The 23,223-nt window shown below is 45.2% G+C and overlaps 1 protein-coding gene across 1 annotated transcript in view; it reads left to right on the forward strand.

Moving 5' to 3' along the window:
• Nucleotides 1-1,285: 1,285 nt before the first annotated feature.
• The window catches only part of RHOJ (ras homolog family member J), a 90,444-nt gene continuing 68,506 nt past the window's right edge, over nt 1,286-23,223 (forward strand). Inside the window, exon 1 of the mRNA XM_006110762.5 lies at nt 1,286-2,014. Coding sequence (XP_006110824.3) covers nt 1,837-2,014 — 178 coding nt within the window. The 5' untranslated portion in view covers nt 1,286-1,836. The remainder of the gene's footprint in view (nt 2,015-23,223) is intronic.

A 23,223-nucleotide genomic window follows, 5' to 3' on the forward strand; every position in this document is an offset into this window, starting at 1 on the left:
GCAGTGCATCTGTCGCACCTTGCCATTTCTTATCTCATGGTAGATTTCTCTGTTTCCCCACTTGGAGGCTTTAGAATCTGAGTAAGGCAAAGGACGCAGCATGCACTGGAATGCCCAGGGAAGAGAACGGCTGATATGAGCAAGGGGCTGTTCGGGTGACTCTGCTGGAGATTGCAGGAATAAAGAGTAAGGTTCGACCCTAAGGGTGTGTCTAGACTACAGGGTTTTGTCGACAAAACTAAACCTGCATCTACACTACCGCTGAGTTCTGTCGACATAACATTGACAGAACTCAGCAGTTTTGTCGACACTGGTAAATCTCATTTTACGAGGAATAACGCCTTTTGTCAACAGAGTTCTGTTGACAGAAGGCATTATTGCATCTAAACTGTCCTTTGCGTCTACACTGCCATGTCGACAAAGCAGCTTGCTTTGTCTACAGAACTGGATGTAGTCTAGACGCTCTTTGTCGACAGAAGCTTTGTCGACAGTATCTGTTGACAAAAGTTCTGTCGACAAAAGCCTGTAGTCTAGACGTACCCCAAGTGTGTACCCACGGTGAGATCTTTGGTACAGATTTACAGTAAAACTAAAAAGGAGGCTCAGAACTATATGAAATACTACAGCAGAACTGTGTGTCTCACAGGAACACAGATGGCTCGGGCTTTAGGGAATAAAAGCAATGCCTTTTAACTGGTTTTACACAGACTGTTCTGTAGCTTTGCCCTGTAGCCTTCACCTTTTAACAGTTGTCGTTCTGAATTCTCCATCGGCTCTCTTCTCTGCCCTGCTCACACATCTATACCTGAAAAAGTCTCATTTGTTTGTTGGGCGGGGGACAGGGAGGAGAATGTCTTCGTTCCTGGCTTGATAAGCCTGATTTATTACTGTACCCAAATTGTTAAAGAGGTACTTACAAAGGAGAGCATTTGGGTTCCATTCTACTCCCATCTACCAACACCCTCAAAAGAAAAAGCACATCCCAGGGTGCTACAGCAATGTGTGGCAGCCAAAACCCCTAAGATGGACAGTACTGCACATTTTACAGGCCGGTTCCCTTACAGAACGAACCCCTGACATTCCCTGCTTATTCATTTAAACCTGAATCCCTATTTTTCACAATGTTCCCCATTCAAATCCTCTACGTATCTATGAGCTAACACCAGCCTCATCTCAGCCAGCCCAGAGAACAGTGCTTTAGATGAAACAGGAAGCCTAACAACTTTAGCCTGCAGTGAGACCTCTAGTGTTTTTCTTACTCTATGTCCTGGCATAGTTCCTCTAAAGTACAAACGCACACAGAGCTCCTATTGTTTGCAGCCCTTCACAAGCCCACTGATCCTAATATGGAATTCAGCAGGAAACCCATGATTTCCTGACACACAGCAAGCTGAGGAAAGAAAGGAAAAACTCCATTAAAAACCTCCAGCTTTCCTCCATGTTAGAAATGAAATGGAAAATGGAGTGGATTTAGCAGGAATACCGGAATCCTCTGGCCAAACTGGAGAAGGGGAGAAGAGAATCAACGCCTCTGACTGCTGATATTTTTAAAGTTGCAATAAACAGAGGTCTCTCTGTCAGGATGAGTATTTCCTGACTCCAGCTCACAAGAAAGGACAATCCTTTTCTTGAATTTTTAATAGATGTATCATTTATTTACCTCAATGCTTCTCTTTACTGATACGGTAATTGTTAGAGGCAGCTGGAACAGCCTGGAGACAGTATGATTTCCTGAGGTGGAGAGCCTCCGAAACTCAGGAAGAGTGAATACAATTGCACTTCATTTTTCCTTCATGTGCACTTGGAAGTCCTGGGACCAGCAGCAGTGCCGCAAGAATGAACTGTAAGGAGGAAGATGACACCAGCACCGAATGCAGCAGCAATAACGTGAAGAAGATGTTAAAGTGCGTGGTGGTTGGGGATGGTGCAGTGGGGAAAACCTGTTTGCTGATGAGTTATGCTAATGATGCCTTCCCAGAGGAGTATGTGCCTACCGTATTTGACCATTATGCAGGTAAGGAAGTGGTTTTTACAAAGAAAACTTCAGAGGGAAAGGGAAGGGAGACGGAGGGCAAAGGAGATGTCAAGGGACTACTAGCCCGAGAACATGAGTCAGGTTTGGAAGGCAGCCAGGCAGAGTAGAGGGCAGCACATTCAAGGAGGGCACTGAAGGATTTGTTATTTGTTTCCCATTTTATTTTTTTGGCAAATATGCAGAATTAGAAACACAACTTTAAGTAACCTCCCCTGGCTTTAAAGGCAGTGGCTATAATTCAGTGTTTCTATAGTTATTTGCCAGGCTTGTTTTGAAGTTACGAGCTGAACTCTGCCCACTTCAGTCTGTCTGACTCTAACGTGCATTTTGTCAGTCATCTTTTTCCTTGTGTGGCAAGTGATTCAGAAGTTGCAATACTGAGATCCTCTCTATGAACTAATCTTTGAGAAAAGCAGTGACACCTCACCTAGTGCTGCCGGAATGAAGGTCTCTTTGTTGTATTGGCATTTATGATTAATAGTAGTTAATATCAGAGTATTAGAGTAGTTAATAGTAGAGCAAAGCAGCACTGGTTTTAATGCTTAATTATGAATGCACTTGTCTTAATGAAAAAAAAAAGAACAATCATTCACAGAACATAGCAAAGATCATAACTGATCTTGATTGTATCACAGGGCAAAATGAAAAACATATCTTAAGAAGATCACGGTTTAGGTACAGTATTCACAGGCCACTTCTGCTGTAGCAACTCCTTGCAACTTTTTTAGGTGCTTCAGAATTTACCATGTGTACTGTGCAACAGGCTGAAAACAGTCTTTAATGTTGCTTTAGTTTTCCTAATGCAAGAAATTGGTTGTCTTCATCATGTTACGCTACTGATCCTATTTTTTTATTTATAAGATCCCTAAAAAAACAGATTTTGTAAGTTATACAAAACTTATCACTGATCTTGCAGCAATTTTGTTTGCTTTTTGTTTTCTGTTTCTCCTAAACTGGATTTTCATGGCATGGCTTATCATAGATTTGGTATTCTGTAATGGGAAAATCTCAGCTTTCACCTTGGCTTCATGTCAGGTTTAGCAGAGAGACATGGCCAAAAAAGAAAACTGTAAATGCTGAGTTTGATATGAGGTAATGTGAAACCCTTATTTCTCCATAAATGTGTGTAGCTTTGTCTCTAGATGTTAACAACAATGTCTTTTCTCTACCATCTCACCCATTTGTTTTAAATTCCCATTTAAAAAAAACCTGTTTACACAAAACAGAAATAGGAGTAAAAATTTAATAAAGATAATGTGTGAAACAATATATATATTCCCATTTAAATGACAATTTTACAAATGTATTTGCAGGGACTGAAGACTTAGGTTTCTGAGATTGTCTCCAATTATTTTATTGAAATTTTGAAACGTTAAAAGCAAGTAGTATAAGGAAGAATGATTTTTAGGAGAAAGCCCAGAAAGCTAAAAAGATTGTTTTGAGTCTTTGGATATTATTGTACTATTGTGGGACAAACTCTGCCTGATTGGTGTGATTAAAAACTAGAGGTAGTCAGAAAACAAAATTTCCATTCCAGGGGAAATTCCAGCATTTTGAAATCTGTCTTTGTTCCAAATCAGCATGAAAAGCAAAATGTTGAAATGTTCCATGCAACAGTATTAAAAAAGGGGGGATGGAGGTTGATAGTTCAGCAGTTTGACACTATCAAAGAATTAAATATAATACAATACATTTGATACAATTTAACATTAAAATTCTAATATAACCTATACTTCAAAACAGAATCAAAACAATAATGTTTGAACAAAACATTTTGACATTATCCAACCACGAATGTTGAAATGATTCATTTAGACTTCCTGTCAAAAATGTCATCAAATTCAACACGTTCTCCCAAAATGTTTTGACCAGCTTTATTAATACCAGTGTTGTGTTAGCAGTGTTCCTCCCGTCTCACCGGGTCAGTGTCACAGCCTGACTGGGAACGTCAGATTATTTACTGATTTCCTTCTTTCTCTTGGAGTAAAAGAGCAGGAGAGTCAGGGGAACCTATTCTGATCTAAGAATCACTTTTGCACTGGTATCACTGTTATCTTCCAGGATACTGTTCTGCCTAGCTCAGAACTGGGAATTGCTTAATAACACAGTTGTCACTGAGCAAATGCTGTTAACCATCAAAAGCATCTGATCACAATTATGCTAACTTGCCCTATCTACTTTCTAGCCTTTGTTCATGTGGGCTGCAGATGTGGGAAAGGTATTCATATTATTGATGCAAATAGAGGCAGGCAACGTGTGTGTAGGAAAGGAATTCTGTCAAATTTCAAGGGGCTAAGTGCCAATTAGCATTATAAATAGTCTATATTTATACAGTGCCTTTTATACTACAGTACCTCAACTAGTGGTATGAGTTTGTGTATCAATAATGCATAGTGTTAGTGTATAGAATAACTTCATTGCTCTGATTAAGATTCTTACTGCAAAACTTGCAATAAGCAAACATGATGAGGATACCTTACATTAAATGAAAGAGGTCAAGATCGGAAGGCAGCAAATCCAGAAACATTGAGATCCAGATTGACATGTTATGACAGGATCCCTTTCCTACATATCACCACATTCATAAAATTAAGGTCAAGCAAGGGGTGGGAGAAATAAGCACAAATTAAAAATGACATCTTAAAGGTGGTCATGTGGTAGAAACTTTGGTGGGGTGATGGTTTAAAAATGGAACTGGGTTTTTGCTCTGGCGCCACATGGTTTAAAACAAATTATTCCATTATGTAATGTACACATTGACAGTTTGCTCAATCTTTACATATATCTTGAAAGAGAAAGAAAAGGAGAATGTTTTGCATCAATGGTGTATCTAAAGGTATGTGTAAATTCAATCATATCCACAGCAGATGACAGAATTACATTTAATTGGAATGTACAATACTTATGGTGAGTTGGTAAGAGCCGGGTTTGGTTTTCATACATTTTAAGAACAGTAGGGAGCATTACATCCTCTAGTCTGACTTCCTGTATTGCACGGGCCATAAAATTTCACCCAGTTGCCCTCATATTGAACCCAATAATTTGTGTTTGACTAGAATATATCTTCCAGAAAGGCAACCAGCCTCAATTTGAAGAAACAAGAGCTCAGTCTAGTTAGCTTAATAAAGGGAAGGTGAAGGGATGATTTAATCACAGTCTACAAGTATCCACAAGAAGAAGAGAGAGACGCAGTGGGTGATATCACATATTTTATTGGACCTTCTGTCAATGCAAGAGAGAAGCTTCTTAGCTACACCTGAGGAAGAGCTCTGTGTAACTTGAATGCTTATCTCCCTTGCCACCAGAAGCTGGTCCAACAAAAGACATCACATCATCAACCTGGTCTCTCGAACATCCCGAGATCAACATGACGACAACACTGTCAAATTTCTATTCCCTTGTATGCAATGGACTTTTCGCACTAGCAAAGAAACACATAATAAGAACCACTGGCTGGAAGTTGAAGCTAAATAAATTCAGACTGGAAAGATGAATTTTTTTTAATAGTGAGGGCAATTCACCACTGGAACATCACTGGTGGATTCTCCATCACTTGCAGTTTTAAAATCAAGGCTGAATGTTTTTCAGAAAGATCTGCTCTATGAATTATTTGCAGAGCGGTCTATGGCCTGGGTGGTACAGATGAACAGGAGAGATAATCACAGTGATTCCTTCCTTCTGGCCTTAGAACCTATGAATTATTCTGTTTCTACCTCTGCATCCCCAATACAGAGCACCTTCTTTGTAAAGTCCGAGCCATAGGCTACATATAATGCTGGTCTAGTTCAGTGGTGGGCTGCCTGCGGGCTGCATGCCGCCTATCGGGGTTTTATGTGTGGCCTACAAGCCATTATGTTTACTGTTGCCCACTCGCAAGGTTGCCAGATTCCACTAGTTTCCATTCACATACCGTATTTTCCAGCGTATAAGGCGACTGGGCGTATAAGACGACCCCCTAATTTTCTAGTTAAAAGATAGGTTTTCGTCTTATACTCGCCGTATAAGACTACCCCTCCTTAAGAGGCCAACCGGCAGCGCCCCAGCACACCTCTGCCTCCCCGGCTTTGCTCCCGGTGTCCCTGGTCTGCTGGAGACGGTCCCCAGCAGACCAGGGGCACTGGGAGCAAAGCCGAAGCGGCGGCGGGGTGCCGCGCTTCTGAGGCTTTGCTCTGGCAAAGCCTCAGAGGTGCGGGACCCCGCCACGGCTGCGGCTTTGCTCCCGGTGTCCCTGGTCTGCTGGAGACGGTCCCCAGCAGACCAGAGGCACCGGGAGCAAAGCCTCTGAGGACGCCGGCAGCGGGACAGCCGCAGCGCGTCTGGGCTGCCCCGCTGCCGGAGCCCCTCCGCGGCTTTGCTCCGCGTCTACCTAGTCTGCAGACCAGGGAGACGCGGAGCAGCTTTTCTCGCCCCGGAGTACATGGGCGGCGGGACCGCGAGGTCCCGCAGTCTGTGTCCTCCGGGGTGAGAAAAGCTCCGTTCGTACTGCAAGTCAGGGACTGCCTGTATACCCGGCATATAAGACGACCCCCGATTTTTGGGGGATGTTTTTTAGCATAAAAAGTCGTCTTATACGCCGGAAAATACGGTAGGTATTCTCCTATCAGTATTACTGAATGTGTTACTACAGTGACACGCATGTATAGCAAAGGCACGTGAAGCGATGTGTGTGCTGATTGCAGGCAACATGGACTGGGAGAGCCACATGCTCCCTCCGCATGCAATCAAAGCGCTGCTATGGTTCAATTGGCACACCCTGTGATTCTAGGTATGCAGGTGCAGTGAGCAAAACTATCCTATTGCAAGAGATTGTCTTGGTTCCGACAGTCTTGCAGTCCCCTGATGAAGGAGGGCCACTCGTGTCGTCCACTCGCTAGCCTCGGTTGCCCACGGCCTAATTCCCCAGATGGTAGCAGACTCATATCCCTCTAGATCTAGCAAAGAGAGCAACAAGTAGCCAGGCTAGGCAGGAATGGTGTCCCTAGCCTCTGTTTGTCAGAAGCTGGGAATGGGCAACAGGGGATGGATCACTTGATGATTGTCTGTCCTGTTCATTTCCTCTGGGGCACTTGGCATTGGCCACAGTCGGCAGACAGGATACTGAGCTCAATGGACCTTTGGTCTGACTCAGTATGGCCATTCTTATGTTCATACGTTAGGTGGCTGAGACAAAGGAGAAAAAACTTGCCCAGGGTTTCTAAACGACAGAAACCCCTAGCTTTTATATAAATGTTTCCATTTCTGCAGGATGTGGTATGGCTGTAGTGTACCAAATCATCAGCAGAATGTTTTAGTTGCTGATTAAGTCAACATAAAATTCTCCCTTGAACTTCCTTCTCATGTGCTGTCCACTTAGGAAGACTTGCTGCAGATGCCCAACTGCTGGGTGAATGTAAGTGCCACCGTTTATCATTCTGTTTGTTTCACTCAGAGTATACAATGCTGTAATATTTCAGTGGCCATAGCCAGGACTATCTGCCTCATGGAAGCAATAGGGGAGAGAGATGAGGAAATACATTTCCTTAACTCATCCTGTCAAGGCAAAATTATTCAAAATGAAGGACACCTTTAGCCAAATTATTACTTGCCTTTAAAATGAGAAAATGCTAGGTAAGATATTTGACCTCTACCTGCAGAACTGATGCTCATTTACCTGAATCCTGGGAGACTGCTGGTGTGTCCCATAGGTTGCTGGGCTTCTAACAATCAAAGCATTGCAACTTGTTACCAAACAAACAGTTACCCCGGCCAGGATGTTCACTTCTTCATTTTCCCCAAAGTTCTGTTGAGGACTTAAATAGCATCTAAAACCATTAATAGAGAGCTGGGCAGGGGGAGAAAATCTCCCTGCAGTGCAAGCTGGCATAGCAGTGACTCGTGAAGTTCGTGACTCTAGCTCCAGTCTCTGGGGGTATGTCTACACTACAGCGCTAATTCGAACTAACTTAGTTCGAATTAGTTAATTCGAACTAAGCTAATTTGAACTAATGCATCTAGAACTAAAAACTAGTTCAAATTAGCGTTTTGCTAATTCAAACTAGCGCGTCCACATTAAGTGGACCCTGAAGCGGGGTTAAGGATGGCCGGAAGCAGTGCCGGCAGGGCATCAGAGGAGGACTTAGAGCATGGAGATGCTGTCTCAGGATAGCCGAGGGCTGTGCTTAAAGGGTCCCAACCCCCACCCCGGACAGACAGTTCTCAGGGGTGCCCCGCTTGCAAAGCAGTCCTGGCTTGGATTGCCCAGAGTACCCACACTGGGCACATCACAGCACTCGGCCATCAGCCCGGCTGCACTTGCCGCAGGCTGCCATCTGGGGAGAGGGGGCAATTGGGGAGCTGCAGGAGAGCTTCCACCCCCAGAAGCCCGCAGAGCCAGCCCAGTCTTCCCCATCGGGGGTGCGTACCCCATTCCTCCCTCACCTCCTTCCACTTACCCTTCCCTAGCCCCTCTTCTTGATGTACAAAATAAAGGACAATTGTGTTCAAAAATGGAATCTGTCTTTATTGAACAAAACTGGGGGAGATTGGGAAAAGGAGGTGGGAGGGGGAAGAGAGAGGCTGGGAGAGGGGAGGGCAACTAAAATGATCAGGGGTTGGGAACAGGTCCCATATGAAGAGAGGCTAAAGAGACTGGGACTTTTCAGCTTAGAAAAGAGGAGACGGAGGGGGGACAGGATAGAGGTCTCTAAAAGCAGGAGTTGGGTGGAGAGGGTGCATACAGAAAAGTTCTTCATTAGTTCCCATAAAGAAGGACTAGAGGACACTGAAGGAAAGGAATGGGTAGCAGGCTTCAAACTAGTAACAGAAAGTTGTTCTTCACAAAGCAAAGAGTCAACCTGTGGAACTCCTTGCTGCAGGAGGCTGTGAAGGCTAGAACTACAACAGAGTTTAAAGGGAAGTGAGATCAAGTCATGGAGGTTGGGTCCATGGAGTGCTATTAGCCAGGGGGTAGGAGTGGTGTCCCTGCCCAAGGTTTGTGGAAGGCTGGAGAGGGATGGCACGAGACAAATGGCTTGGTCACTGTCTTCGGTCCATCCCCTCCAGGGTCCCTAGGGTTGGCTGCTGTCGGCAGACAGGCTACTGGGCTAGATGGACCTTTGGTCTGACCCAGGACGGCCATTGTAAGCTCAGGGCTCAGGGTTGGGGGTCTCAGTGGACCCCCTTGATTTTCATGCACACCTGCTCCTGGGTAGCCAGGCTGGCAGCTCTCCTGCCCAAGCCGGCCACTTTCCTGTGCCTAGTGCAGAGATTGTGGACGAGGTCCATGATGTCCGCACTAGCCCAGGCGGGTGCCCGCCTCTTGCGGTCCCGGGCAAGCTCCCGGGAGCCGCCAGCCTGGTCCCGGGAAGAGGGGTAGGGCTGGGGGGCATCGGGTGGGTGGCTTGATCCGTGCCAGGTGCAGGGTCTGCTGGCTGGGTGCTGGCAGGCTTGCACCTGGCACGGGCACCGTAGCCAGCCCGTGCCCCTTTAAGAGGTCCGGGGCCGGGAGGGGGGCAGACGAGTTTCCCTGGTGTTGGCCAGAGTGGCCACCAGGGAAACCTGGGGAGGGCTAGCCTCCCACTAGTTCGAATTAAGGGGCGACACACCCTTTAATTCAAACTAGCTAGTTCAAACTAGGCTTAATCCTCATGGAATGAGGATTACCTAGTTCGAACTAAGTGCTCCATTAGTTCGAATTAAATTCGAACTAACGAAGCACTAGTGTAGCGCCTATGAAAGTTAGTTCGAACTAACTTTGTAGTGTAGACATACCCTGGGGGAGTAGGCAGCTGCTGGAGAAAGCATCCACCACTAGAGTGGGAGGGGTGCTGAGTAAAATCTACAGCCACAGCTATAACAATTGCCCATCGACAGAGAACAGGGACAAGGGTGTTGCTGGGGTGGGAAAAAGCAGCAAAGAAGGGGGGAGGCGTTCTCCTCACAACACAGTGCCAGGAGCCTCTCCCTCACACCTCAATCCAGCACCAAGCCAAAATCTAATCAGATTATTAAAGAAATCAAAGCCAAAACCATGAGCATTGTCAGAGTCAAGACCAAGCCTTTCAGACAGGGAGTTAGCATGAATGTGTGCAGGAGAATTGGACGGATCCATCCTGCCACGGTGCAGGAAGAAGAGCTAGATGCCTCCTGAGAGCTCCTTTCCAACCCCAGCCTTTCTAATGGGGAAAGAAGCAATGTCGTGTGTTAAAAGACTTTCTGGTAAAGACATTGAGCAGTGACTGCAAAGTAATGCTATTAACACGATCAGCTAAGGCTGGGTTTTCTGCACTCCTTATGGCAAGCAGACCTGTAACACCAAGTGGGAAAACAAGCATATTTCAAGCACATTGTTAATTTTTTATCCTCTGGGAAATGGGACAAAAACACCCCTCCTGCACCCTGCCAGAAATAATCTATTTATAATAATGTTTCTTTGTTGAGACCAGACTGTCAAAAAAAAACCCCTCTTAAGGTTGGAAAATCTGTTTTAAGTTCATAAACTGTTTCATGCTCTAGTTTCAAAGCTGGCAGTGAGCCAATCACGATGAGCAATTTTGTCCTGGAAGGACAGACCCTCCATGACTTGTGCTGTCTTCTCGTTCTGCGCAGTCGTGCCAATTCTGGATCCAAACCTGCTAATCTCACTCAATATATTTTCCTGCCACAAAGCCTCTTAGCCACAAGTTGCTGGTTTTAACCTTTGGGACTCGGTTAGCTGAGACTTCCTCTCTGGGTGAGCAACACCACTGCAGTGGTGACTAGCAGAGGTGCTTCAGGAAACACAGGCACACCGCGCCATGGAACAGATATTCAGAAAAGTGGACAGCCTGCCTCTCAAGCAGTCTGCATCCAAAATTGGGGCCAGATTTTGAGCTGAGCTCCTAGCTATGGAATGTCTGTAGTGCAATCAGAGTGTGACGGCAGCTTCAGCAGACATACTCACGCCCGCTTTCGATCTAGCCAGCAGAGGCATGGGGGGAGGGCTGCCAACTTTCCAGTCGCTCAAACCCCAACACCCTTTCCCCATCCTCGCTGCGCCCCTTCTCGGAGGCCCCAACCCCTGCACACTCCATCCCACCTCCCTCCATCGCTCTCTCTCCCCCACCCTCACTCACTTTCACCGGGCTGGGGTAGGGGGTTGGGATAAAGGAGGGGGTGAAGGTTCTGGGCAGGGCCAGAAATGAGGGGTTCAGAGGGCGGGAGGGCACAGCAGGTTGCGATGCGATAGGCAGTAAGCGATGCGATAGGCAGTAAGCAGGGCTGTCCCTACCTATATGCAAAACATGCAACCGCATAGGGCACCATGATATATCGGGCACCAAATTGCCCCAAATGTCATGGTGCCCTATGCAGTTGTGTGCTGCCTATGGACTCCAGCAACCTCCATTCCTCCCCTCCCCCACAGGCTCAGTGCTGGAGCTCTGGCAGCCCCCAGCCATGACTTCCCCCCCCCCCCATCTCCCTGGGGTTCTGGCAGCTCCCAGCCCAGACCCTGCTCACGGAGCGGTGTTTGTGGGGCCAGAGGACTCACTGAGCAGAGGGCAGCCATGCAGCTGGTGATGACACACATTGTCAAGGGAAGCCTGCTGGCTAGGTCCAGTGGTGGTCTAGAAGAACTGCATCACACCACTGAAGCTGCCATTGCCAGGCTAACGGACTATGCCCACACTTGGGGGCATAAAAAGGAAGTTAGAGCATGTGTTAAAAATGTTGCATACTGTGTGTGGGCTACTTCTCACTATGGCCAGCATGGTGCATAGAATAAAGATAAAGGGTCTAACTTCTGATCTCATGCAGGGGTAAATCAGGAGTAACTTCACTGTACTCAGAGGAATTATGCTGATGTATAGCCAGCATAAGGTCATATTCCAGTTTTTAGGGTTCAATTCCAGGGGTTTTGTGGTTATATTTATTTGTAATCACCCAAATGTCTTGATATGAAAACTGACATTCTGGGTGGGCCAGGGAACTGAACCTTCAATCTATCATGTTAAAAATGCAAGTTAATACTGCTTAACCTGGAGGAATAGCACTGTCTTCTAGCACCCGCAGTCGTATCCTAGCGTCATACGTGAACTGATCTTTATAGGGCTACACACCTCTTTTCTTAGCATAGGTTACGTACTTCCCCAACCTGGATAACCACATCCCGAGTGTCTGAGGTCCAGAGCAATTCAAATCCCTCTATGGCCCCCCATTTGTAACAAATCTCACACTATGGACTGTCAGTGGCAAATAAATCCCGAACGTTCAGTGCTAAGAAGATCAGAATTTACTATAGACAGCACATAATGAGTTAATTCTTTAGGTCAGGTGGAAGAGGTTCCTGGTTTTTTAACCCTGAAGACTCAGAGTTCAATCCCCAATGAGGACCAGTGACTGATCGTATCTATTCTATTCATTAATTGTGTGCTGATCACCACAGTATTCAGCTTTTAGCCTTGCAAACCATAGTACAGCATGAGGGAAGATATATTTTGTTACTGACAGGGGATCAAGTAAAGTTTAGATGCTCCTATTCATGAGGGACAGTTCCTGCCAATGAGCACAGAAAGGGGCGGATCAAATCATAGCTGTGCTCATCCTAGAAAAGGAGGGAGGCAATAATTTTTGCCTGGGGGCCACTTTAAAAATTTTGGAAGTAGCCCCAGGCTGTACCAGAAGGGGCGGGGCCTAAACAGGAAAGGCCAGGGCCTAATCAGGAAGGGGCGGGGCTGCCCCACCCCCAAACCACGATTGGTCTCAGGGTGGGAGAGCCCCTTTGCCCCCCCTTCCCACTAGGCACCCATGCCCTGGAAGAGGCTTGGCATGCTCCCCTACCCCCAGACCAATCAGGGTCTGGGGGTGGGGGAGCGTGGGAAGCCTCCTTCTGCCTTGCAAGGAGCATGTGGCACTTTGAAGTGCCGTGGGCTCCTCGCAGGGCCGGGGCAGGGCACAGGAAGCTTCACACAGCTCCCTTGCCCCCAGGCCTGACTGGCCTCAAGGCAGGGGAGCACGCAAGCCTCCTCCGCTCTCTCCCCCCCCCCCCCCCCCCCCCGCCCTTCGAGCAGCGCACGGTGCTTCAAAGTACCACATGTTCCTGGCAGGGCGGAAGGAGGCTTCACACGCTCCCCCACCACCAAACCAATTAAAGCGTGGGGGCAGGGGAGTGCGCCAAGTGCCTCACACTGCTCCCAGGGCGGGGGCAGAGCGGAGAAGGCTTCACGTGCTCCCCTGTCCCCAGGCTTTAATTGGCTTGGGGTGGGGGAGCAGTAGGGCCTCCATGGGCTGGATCCACCTGCTTGGTGGGCCGAACCTGTCCTGCAGAGGCCCTTTTGCCCATCCCTGTCCTAGAACATATAATTGCCAGATTTGTACCAGTCATGCCAGGTTTGTACCAGACATGGCCATTGAGGGATCAGGGTCTGAACCAGGTAGCTGTCATAGTAAGACAGAATAGTGTGGGCTAAACAAGTTCCAGGCAAACGGAAATCCTTGAAGTGAAGGAATTAGTTGTGTGTAATAAAAAGCCAACTAGGAGATCTATACAGAAGCAAAGGAAGCAGATAATTTCCTTAATGTATTTTTGCACAAAGTGCTTAGCTCCTAAGAAATCGGAACAAAGTCATTTATGAAGCACAACAGTTAATTTATCAGGAAGGCGGCATCAATTTATTTGCAGGAGATGCAATGAAAACGTCACATATTAATAATTGAGCCATTTGTTTTTGTCAGAGCAAGAACTATTAGGTTACAAAAAAGCCTCGTGTTTGTTTCCTTGTCCTGATTTCTCCCTCCCTTCCTTCCCCCCATTCACTATATTGAATTACATAAGTGTTCAGAGACATTCACTTGAGAGAATTTTCACCCATGTCGTTTGCACAGATGCACGTTGCACCAGGAAAATTATGGTCCAAATTCTGTTCTCAGCCACACAGGTGCAACTCCATTATTTAACCCCAGGAGCTTTGTGTCCAGCTATCTGCTAGCTAGAACATGCGAACTGAACTGAAAGTGGCAGATCAGCAGAGAAAAATCACACTTCGTCTTCCCACCAGGGGATAGACAATACCTGAATGCTCCATGGGCATGCAAGGGGCAAGTGTGCAAGGAAGAGTCTCCACCTGAGCAGCCCCATGAACAGGGGCTGCTGTCTACTAGTGCCCCATGAAATACAAGGCACCCCAAAAGAATGGGGATGACAAAGAGGGACTGAACTGGGCACAGAAGGCTGAGCATGCTACCTCTCCTGAAATAGCCTGTATAGCAGGAGACAGCTTTCCCCTGCACACGAGGGTATGTCCACACACCACAAAGAGATTTGTTCTTAACTTAGGTTAGCTATATGGAAGTGACAACAACAGCAAAGTGAATTCTAGCCTAGGGGGCGCCATGGAGTTGAACCTGAGCTGTAAAGCCCACTTGCCAAGCTTCCACTGCTCTTTATCTCAGGTGAGCTAGCCCAAGTTGAAAACACGCCTTGTTTCCTCCCTGACGTTTCTCAGAACCTCGCAACGCCACAGTAACGGCAGCAAGACACAGTGGCTAAAGGCAACTGGTGGAAAACAACAGAGGCGAAACTGGACAGTCTGGGTAGTCAAAGCAGTTCAGTCAATGACAAGAACTGATTTCAATCACTGTATAAAACCCAGACTGAAGCGGAATCAATTTTATATAGCTGAGCCACTCCTGGGATGGAAAAAACAACCTGGCTGGTAATGATTTTCCCTCTCCTGTCTACATGCCTCTGTTTCAGTTGGGACCAAGAGTGGAAGACCTGGACATCTCAGGAGATTTCCTGCCCTTGCAAAGTTGTCAGCTGGGATTTTCAATGGTGCCTAAGGGAGTTAGATACTCAGGGTCCCATAACATTGATTAGGGGTTAGGCACATAAGTATATTAAGCGCCTTTGAAATTCCCTCCCATATTTCCCATTCCAAAGAGACTTGCTTCTGAACTGCTAAACCTCAAGAGTTTCTTCCATCAGATTTGAGTCACAAAAGTGCAGAGCAACTAGCACTCTGAATGTTGTTTTATGTGGGCTTAAAAATAGCCTGTATGGATGCTGGTTAACCCTAACCCTTGGCTATACAGTCACAGATATTCAACAAGAATCTGGCACTTTTTTAACAACTGTCTCTACTAGGTGGTTGCAGAAGTGATTGTTAGACACATCACAATACTTACAATCACCCCGTCACCAGAAAGCTCACAAATCTACCAGTTCAATAGACAGACACGATTGTTAGGTGATATGTACTGACATCAGAAAAAATCTAATCCATATAGTTCATAATGTTCCAGTGGAATTTATATCAGCCAATTTCCAGATAAGAAACATGAATTCTGAGTTGCATTTATACCTGGAGGCACCACAACCAGAATTTCACTCTCAAAATGCTTCTCTCTCCTTTCTTGGCACTATAGAGAAGCATAGGCATATTTACTAGACATACATTTCTCCCCCATTTGAAGTCTGATATATCTAGGAGAGATTTAAAGGCAAAGCAGGTCTTAAACTAGAAGGGAGAAAGCTGTGGACATCCGTATGCCCAAAGAAAGAGAAACATTCATGAGACAAAGCCAATTCATTAGTAGTAACTCCTCTTCCCTGCAGATCTCCGGGATGTGATGCTACATTAATGAAAGAAATGGCATGTATGTCATTCCCTGTGTAGCGCAGCAATGAATGACCTTGTGTGACATTGAAGGTAGCAGGATCTCACCTAGTAGGTGTGGCACCCCTCCACCCCCATGTCAACATCTTTCTTCCATTTACTAGAAAATGAAAATTAAATAAACTGTAATAGTAAACTGATACATAGGCATCAAATGAACATGCTGCCAGCATTAAAGCCCTGAAAAAAATGCAACGTGTGAGTTTCTTTGTTCACTGTGTTAACCACCATAGTGTAGGCAAAGGAAGGGACTACCTTCCCAAAACTGCCTACACGCCCCAGCTGGCGGGGAACGCTGGGGCTGCAACACACCAGTCCAACTTCCTCGGCCACCAGGAAGGCTGGGGCCATAGCATGGCAGCCTGCCTCCCCAGTCACCAGGGAGGGATGGGGCAGTGGCACAGCTCAGGAGCCCTGGCCCTTCATGTGACCAGGAAGGGCTGGGCTAGGAGTGGGCGTGGCTTGGCTCCAGGGGCGTGGCCTCAGGTGAAAGGGATGTGGCTGGAGCTTGCCTTCGCCAGCTGGGCCTTCACCCACTGCCTATGACCATCCAAGTACAATGACATATATTTCAGAACAATAGGGTCTCTAGCAAAAGCGTGGAAGAAAATAATCAATAATTCCTTCGGTAGGGTTATCTGTCTTGTTGGGGTGTGGAAGTAGCTAGGATTATCCAACAACTAGAGCACACTACTGATATTATTTTAGATCACTGTTTTGTTAAATTATTTTACAACATCATAGTCCTTAAAACATCTTTACTATTTAATGGGAAATTATTCTCAATGGCTCCTAAATGTGGTCTAAAAATGTTGCATAATAATAATAATAATGCCTAGCACTTTTCATAGACAGATCTCAAAACATGTTTTACAAAGGTGGTCAGTGTCATGGCATCCATTTTTACTGAAGGGGAAACTGAGGCACTGGGCTAGACGTGACTTGCCCAAAGTTACCCAGCAGGCTATAGGCAAAGTTGGGAATTGAAACCTGGTCTCCTGAGCCCCAATCCAACGTTCCAGCCAGTAGGTAATACTACCTCTTCTATGACTACATGTTGGCCCTTTTTTTCCCAGCTTGGGAAAGAGATGAGGGTTTAAGTTCTGCTTCTTATCCCCAAAAGTGTTCTAATCAATTACAAAGATAGCAATCATTCCACTCTTGAATTCAGCTATTTGTTTACACACTGTGGGTGAAATCCTGGCCCAGTGAAGTCAATAGGAAAACTCCAGCCAGTATTCTCTGTAAGCGGAGCACTTGGGTGGCCAAGATTCAAATGCTGCCCAGCTGATTAGCAGAGTCCTCATAGCACCCGCAACCAGCAGCATGTGTTTCTGATGGTGCACATCACAAAATTTATTCCACACACAGATGGAAAAATTTAGAGGGAACATTGGCTCCAGACCACAAAAGCTTGTGCCCTAGTACATGTGTTAGTGTTTAAAATGCCACATGACTCCTTGTTGTTTTTGCTGAAACAGACTAATATGGCTACTCTCTAAACTATTATCCTTTGTATTTCTAAACTGAAATACAAGAATTAAAAAGCCTCAGGATCATCTTATAGGCACCAGGTCAGCAAAGCACTTAAGTATGTGCTTACCTTTAAGCATGTTATTAGTCCCATGGATTTAAATGTTAATTAAAGTTAAGCATGTTTTTAAGTGCTTTACTAAATCAAGGCCATAATTACAAGAGCTCACATTACACAGTTCTACAGCATGAAAATAATTGGATTTATTTACTAAGCATGTCTTGGCAATAGAGACAAGATCCTGGAGCTTTCTTCTTAGTTCGATTCTTCTAACGACTTCTGACAACAAGTATGCTTCAATTATGCTGGAAGCAAAATGATAATATCGTGACACATTTCAGAAAGTGAAGTGCAGTTGTTGCTATGTTACTGTTCCAGAGAGAAATAAATTGGAGGAAGGCACAAGATGTAAAAGGGGGCTTGTTTAAAATACACTCCAGTATATTTCAGAGCACATTTGGATTATACTGTCTCTCTTCAGCTAGACCTCTGGCTGTGCTTATTTTAAAATTTATTGCTGTGTTGGGAAATACAGCATGTCCAAATTAACGGAGAGTGGTGAGTTGGAGAGTTAAATGAATTCTCTGTTTCCTTCCAGTACAATTCTCTCAGCAGTAATTGCTGCCCCACACTCTTGCCACAGTTCCATGTTGTATCAGTGCTGAAGAGTTTAACCACAGAGGAAATGATGTTGTTCTTGTGGCTCTTCAGGGTTCATTAAAACGATCCAAACATTTTTGTTTCTCAAGAACACGGAGAGTAGAATCATTCCTTCAGGGAGTCATGTGAATTATTTAGAATTGGACACATGAACATTTAGATCTAAATTTCTTTCACCTTGAAAAAAAGTGTGTGTGAGGAGGGGTTGTGTGTTTGTCCTGGTATTTAACTAATGAGTGGCACTGAGTCAAGAAACTTCTTTGACTAACTGGTATCAGCAGATCTCACTGTGAATACACCTGTATTTTATTCAAATATGCATGGCATTTATAGCTTCAAATAAGACAAGTCATAGTATCATTGGACAAAACATGGTGAACAGAAAATGTCAGGAAGGAGGGCCAGAGGTCTTAGCAGTTGGGCAGAAAATTCACAAAAGGCTCATGATTAGCAAAACAAAACCTTTCCTGGGATTTCCAGTTTATACACAGGGCTTGTGTTCCGTAAGGCGAAACCCCGGGCTCCACTCACTTCAAGCAGCTGAACAATCTGTTAACACCTGAGAAAGCACAGATAAGGCAGCCGGTAGGTTTCTCCCTCTCCTGATTTCTGCCCAGACACCTCTCTTCAGAGTCATCTAAGCTCCTTGGAAGGCTCTGAGCTCACAAGAATCAGCTGCAACTGTTTCAGCTCGGGAGCATTCCCTGCAGAGGCTTTGAAAACTCTTCCTGGACATCCTCTCAGGGCAATAGTGATGAGGGTGCAACAGCTGAGGGGCTTCTTCGGGGCGGGGGGGAGGGAGAAGAGATGTACTTTCACAGCCACATGCTAGTCATAGAAGGTTTTGTCAGGCCTCTATCCCTCTTCTCTCTGTTTACACACAGGGCTGTAGTGCTGCCAGACCAGACCAGACCAAGACCAGGTTGGCAGAGGCTGAAAAGGGGTCAGGGGAATTTGCCCCTTGGTCCCTAAGGAACCAGCTTGGACAGTATTGTTCCCTCCTGCTCCCCACATCAAAACCCAGGCATAGTGTTAGAGTGCTTATCCCTTCTTCAACCTTTTCACTTCCTTGGTCCTTCTCACGTGAACAGAGAACAGCAATACCAGAGATGCAAACAATTCAGTGTCTATGGGGATTAGCTTCCAGCATGCATGAGTCCAGTTTCCTTTCCTTTGGTTATCCTCCCCTCACCCCATGTGTCCCCAATGTCTATTGTAATATTTTCAGATATACCATAGCCAATCATTCTACTAAAATTAAATTAACTAATCCTAACATATTGTAACATGGTAATTTAACCAATTATATTAACCAAAAGAAGATTAAGAGGGGACATGATAGCGGTTTTCAAATATCTAAAAGGGTGTCACAAGGAGGAAGGAGAAAATTTGTTCCTCTTGGTTTCTGAGGACAGGACAAGGAGTAATGGGCTTAAAGTGCAGCAGGGGAGGTTTAGATTGGACATTAGGAAAAAATTCCTAACTGTCAGGGTGGTCAAATATTGGAATAAATTGCCAAGGGAGGTGGTGGAATCTCCCTCTCTGGAGATATTTAAGAACAGGTTAGATAGACATCTGTCAGGGATGGTGTAGGTGGAGCTTGGTCCTGCCTTGAGGGCGGGGGGCTGGACTCGATGACCTCTCGAGGTCCCTTCCAGTCCTATTATTCTATGATTCTATGATTCTATCCCACCACCTTAATTAGTTTACACCCAGCAAAATTAATTATACAGGAGGAGACAGAGACAATGAAAGAAACAATAGAGAGATGGGGAGTGGGTGCTTGCCAGACGGAAAGCAGTCAACTTAAGTTTCAATGACTGGTCTGGAATGCACCTTCCTTACTGGTTTGGAATGTATTTTCCTAGCTTAAGCACAAGGCATCAGACAGAAAGACTCTGATATTGATCCTTTGTTTTTATACCCCTGTAACTAGTAAAATGGTACCTAAATTCTTAAAATATAGGCTTTCACAGGCAGGCCTGAATATCTGTGTCCTAACACACAGGCAGGAGGCATGGCCTGCTACCTGGAGAGGTAGAAGGATTCAAAATGGAAGCCGGGCTGTGGTATTCACTATGAGAGAGTCATGGGGGACTGGTGCCTTTGCACTGAGGTGGAGCCCAGGGGAAATTGTAGGAACCGGCCCCGGCCTAGGAAGAGCTTACAGTGATGGGCTTCCTATGAGGGTGGGTGGGAAGTGTGTGGAGTCTCTAGAACATTCCACTCACTTCTAGTCTGGGATGGGGAGTATATGGGGAGACCCCGGTCACCTCTGGTCTCCCTACCACCCCTGCTTCACACACTCTCTCTCACCTCTCCAAGGTAGGTGTAGCAGGGAGAGTAGCTGGGACAACAAGCCAGGCCTGGAGCAGAGTCAGGGTTAGGTGTGGAGGTGGGACAGGTGAGGCTCTATAACCCGCAGGTGATAGGAAAGCCAGGTTGCTTCCTGAAGCTCAAGCAGAAATGTTGCAACAGCCACTTTTGGTGACAACAGCATAGCCGCTTCATCCCACCCCCCACCCAGGAGCTGTGCTGTATGGAATGACAGAGCATTGTAATGCATCAAGCTCCAACTGAGCAGAGACAGAAAGAAAAGACTCCACTCTCCCCTGCAGGATGGTAGTACTGTAGATGAAGAGACTGGAGAGGGAGAAAAATTGCATTGTGATGGGTACATTTCTGTAGGGCTCCAGCCCAATGAAATGCACCATTACACATCACTGATTATTTGTGACTTTGTAGAGGAGACAAAGAACTATATCCAGCTGCATTGTTCTTACCATATTTAAGCACCTATGACCAGGTGCTTTACAGAGGAACAATTGTACATGAGCATGCAGCATGACACTGATGGCAGAAACACCAGCGCTACACTGAGATGCTGTAGAAAAAAAAAGAGGTATCATATAGGACCAGGTAGCAATTATTCCACTCTGTTTAGCATCTGGAGCATAGCAAGCAGTTTTGGATTCCAAAAATGATCAAATTGAAGTGGACAGTATCCAAAGACAAAAATAATGCCAGGTTTAGAAAACACAGCCTGAAGGAGAAAGTTAACAGAAATGAATTTCTCAAGCCTAGAAAAAAGAAACCAACAATAAGGTAAGAGTCTAAAAATACAAGGAATAAATAAGTAGGAAGTTTGAAGGCAAAGTTGTTATGAAGAGTCCAAGCAAGCAGAAGAAAATATAATGACCTAAAATTAAGAACATTTTTCTTAGTAAAAGACAAGTCAACTAAAAAGCTGAGTAAACTGCCACAGGAGGTTCTTGGGACATTTATCAATGCAAGTACTGTATTCAGGGTAAGACTAGGCAAGAAACCAATGGAGCTGCTGTAGAAATCTATGAATGCTACCCTGTAGAATCAAAACGAAAAGAGCAACACTCAAGACATATTGGGATGTTGAAATGTCTTGTTCTCTGAAAGACTTAGAAAATGTCCTTGATTTTGTCACCTTGCACTGGAATTTACACAAAAGAATAAAGTAGGAAAATTTACCTTGGATAGTCCTTTTGTTTTTATAGTTGTTATAGCCTTTGGTTTTGAGCATCAAGGTGTTTAATAGTATAATAGTGAGCGCTCTCTGTTCTGGTCAATATGTTTCACGCCTGCTGGCTGTTGAGCTGTATTTGTCAAAATACAAACCCAAAATTCCTCCATGGGCCAAAAAAAAAAAAAAAAGCTCCTTGGAGGGGCAAGATTTAATGTACCAAGCTCCCCCCCCAAAACAAACAAAAGCTTATATCTTGCTTTATAATGTAAGTCACGTCTATAACTGACATTTTAATTGGAATGTCATTATTTTGCAGGCGTGTACATATTGGCACACGATGCAAGTTTTGGGACTCTACCTCCCAATGTGTGCACATGGGTCAGTGGAGAAGCTACCACCAAGCAGAAATGTCTCACAATGAGCCAGATCCTGACAGTGTTAGTCATGCTGAGTAGCAGCTCGCTCCCCTCTGAGGAAAGTACTATTCACAATGAATAATGCTGTCAGGCTTTGGCTCAGAGACATCCTTTAGGCTTTGCCTGGCTCACTCAGCAGTGATCTGTTCACTCACCCGGCCTCTTGTTGCAGTGATCTGTAGAGAATGATGCCAAAAAGGTTACTTCTAAACACTGCTGTGGATAATACTGTATTTTATGACGCATAAAAAAGCCATAATTCTAAAAAAAAATGGGATGAAAGTGCTTCTCTAATAGCACAATTATCCATCTCACTACACTGTAACAGTATAATTATACATTTAAACAGATACTCTGTGGTTATAAAAAAACCCAAATCACTTCACAACTGTTCAAGGCAGTAGTTAAATAACAGTAGGAATATAGCCTACATGTTTTATTATATTGTCTTCCTCTTCTGCACTTCCTTCTTTCCGCCTCCTCCCCACTCAGTTTCCGAACTGAACCAGCACAAAACATCATCTGCTATCTCACGCCCACTGGTAACATTCAGGAGTAATCTCACCAAACGCGATGGAGTAAAACCTGAGTAAGTGAAATCAGAATCAGGCTCTATCACTTTTCAATCTCACAGCAAGAGCAAGGGAACTAGTCAGTCTGGTGCACGGTAGCCATTTCATTCTTGAATAATGGAAGGTGGAGCAATTACCTGCAAGCTGCTAAAATGTTTCTAATGGTGATATTGAATATGCAGAATTAAGACCTGCCATGAGCGAGTATCTCAAAATCTGCAAAGTGCCTCTAAAAATGGATACAAAAGCATTTGTTCAGTTAATGTATCATTGGCCCAGATCTGTTCTCATTAAAGCCAGTGTCAAATCTCCCACAATGGGGGAAGAATCGTGCCCAAGCCGTTCTGCCAGCACTGGTACAAACATGAATCCATATTTTCACAAGACGTCTTTATAAAATTAGGAAGCTGAATTACCTGTGAATGCACCTTTCCCCTGCTTTCTGTTCCTTTACTGTTTCCTAATGCCTTACCTTAAGCTGGGAGGTCAGGCTGAATGGCATTTTCAGGAAGAAAATCTCCTTCCATCCATCAGCTGAGTGCATCATCAAGCAAAGCAGCAATAAAGCCGGGAGTGCTATTCGCCAGAGAATGCATTACCTGCAAAACATACTCAGCCTCAGTTGGTCTGGCTTTGAGTGTTTAATGTGGAAGCATTTTCTACTTGGAACAGATTTTTCTGTCACACCACTGGGCTGGTCCCTCAAATGTTTCTTCAGTGATATTCAAACCCCAACAGTCTCCCATTTCAGAGTCCCATCAGATGAAGTGGGTCTTTGCCCACGAAAGCTTATGCTCCAATACATGTTAGTCTATAAGGTGCCACTGGACTCCTTGTCGCTTTGGAAGATCTAGACTAACACAGCTACCCCTC

This window comes from Pelodiscus sinensis, chromosome 5 (assembly GCF_052426305.1).
Source record: "Pelodiscus sinensis isolate ZL-2025 chromosome 5, ASM5242630v1, whole genome shotgun sequence".
Lineage (NCBI taxonomy): Eukaryota > Metazoa > Chordata > Testudines > Trionychidae > Pelodiscus > Pelodiscus sinensis.